This window comes from Tupaia chinensis, unplaced genomic scaffold (assembly GCF_000334495.1).
Source record: "Tupaia chinensis unplaced genomic scaffold, TupChi_1.0 Scaffold000075_1, whole genome shotgun sequence".
Lineage (NCBI taxonomy): Eukaryota > Metazoa > Chordata > Mammalia > Scandentia > Tupaiidae > Tupaia > Tupaia belangeri.
The window spans coordinates 2137033-2138853 of record NW_006159535.1 but is presented as its reverse complement, the minus strand read 5'-3'; the positions used below and the strand labels follow the sequence as shown (position 1 = coordinate 2138853).

Here is a 1821-nt window from a genome sequence, read left to right as displayed (position 1 = left end):
CTGTTCATTGTGTGGATATCCAGCATCTGGCTCTGTTATCCATGGGATACCTAGTGGGACAACAGGCTGCTTGATCTGCCCTGGGATTCAACAGGAGACCTTGTCGGGGCACCTGGTCACACTTAAGGCAGAAAGACGACAGCTCTGCTTCCTGGATATGGGCTGCTGGAGAAGAACTCAGGGCTCTTGGGCAGCGTCAGGGAGGGGCGGACTCCCCCAGCGCAGCTGCCGGGCGGGTGGCATCAGCAGCGCTTGCTTCTCTCACATCCGTCCCTCCCCACTCTGGCGGTTTTGAGTCGAACTCAGGCTTCCCTCTCCTTGCCTGGCCCCATCTCCCCGACCAGGTTGGGTCCTGCCCCAGTCGCTAAGGTGGGGGCTGCTCTTCCTAGCTGGCCTCTCGCCATCCTCGGGCTCCCAGGAGAGCTGCCCCTCCCGGCGCTCCCACAGCGGTGGCAGTGGGTTTGCAGGAAGCGGGCTCGCTGCGACTGATGTCTCCACCTGCTGGCCGCCCTGACCCTTGCTGCATGCAGCTTTCCATCGCCGCCGCCGCCACCACCTCCGGTACTGTTGCTGCTGCTGCTGCTGCTGCTGCAATATTTTATAACAAGCGACCCAGAGACCCCGGCTAGGAAGCATGTCTAGGCAGGTGACCCGGCGTGCTGCTCCAGCGAGGATCTACTGCTGTGGATGCTTCGGATAAGTTTCCCCTGAGAAAAAGTCCGAGGGGTGGAGCTCTAACCCTCTGACTGTGTTGCTGTCCCCTAGGGACCCTTCCATGAAGACTGAGGCAGGCATAGCTGCTGAGAAGAGCCTGCTGACATGACATCGGCCACAGAGTTTGAAAACGTGGGCAACCAGCCACCGTACAGCCGGATCAATGCCCGCTGGGATGCCCCGGACGATGAGCTGGATAATGACAACAGCTCAGCCAGGCTCTTTGAGAGGTCCCGGATCAAGGCCTTGGCAGGTACCGTGTGGGGCCACAAGGGCTAGGGAAACATCGTTACAGTCCCGAGGTCTGCACCCCTCCCCACCTGCAGAGACACCCCAATGTGTGTTGGGTGAGCCCTGGCATGGCAGTGACGGAGGCGTGTTTGCCTGGCTCAGAGGCTGAGCCCCCTGGGGAGGGAGCACGGCTCAGGCAGCCTCTGGCCCCAATGCCTCAGAGAGGCAGGGAGGTGCTGGAGCTGCTCCCAGCCGGACTCTGCCCTCTGCCTCGTCCTGAGTGACCTGCAGCCGAAGTCAGAGTAGGACAAAGTCTGTGGAAGAGAGTGTCTGAGAGACTGGGCAGCCGGCAGGTGTGAGGAGCCTCCTCATACACCCTGATCTCCTGGGTCTGAAGGGGGGAGTGTCATTGTCCTCTGTGTGGACGCAGAAAGAGTGATGGGACAGGAAACTGAAGCAGATAGCAGCCTCCCCCATTGCCTAGGAGGGAGGATTGTCTGTACTAACCGTCTCGTGCTTAAACTGGAATTTGATTTTTACTTCGCAGATTCACAATAGCTCTTGTAAGTGTATGTGTGTGAGAGAGAGACAGACAGACGGAGACAGACATTATCTTAAATCTCTGGTAGAAATGGCTTCTCCTCCCCCTACTGGCTGAGATCTGATTCCTGGGATTTCTCTCTTTTCCCACTAACTGCAGTGACTGTTGCCTCCCTGGATCTTGACCCAGGGTAACTGTATTCTGACCCCACGTTCTTGGCCAGTAGAGAAAGTTTGGGGTTGTGGGGTGGATGGTGGCGGAGGGAAGTGTTCCTTCTCCTGGCCCACCGGTCAGCAGCCCCAGCTGGACACGTTTCCCCACCACTGGTGGCTCCT

General features: G+C 58.6%; 1 protein-coding gene across 1 annotated transcript in view; it reads left to right on the top strand.

Moving 5' to 3' along the window:
• The first annotated feature begins 808 nt into the window (after positions 1-808).
• Positions 809-1821, top strand: part of SPTB (spectrin beta, erythrocytic) — an 85058-nt gene continuing 84045 nt past the window's right edge. Inside the window, exon 1 of the mRNA XM_006142406.3 lies at positions 809-967. Coding sequence (XP_006142468.1) covers positions 820-967 — 148 coding nt within the window. The 5' untranslated portion in view covers positions 809-819. The remainder of the gene's footprint in view (positions 968-1821) is intronic.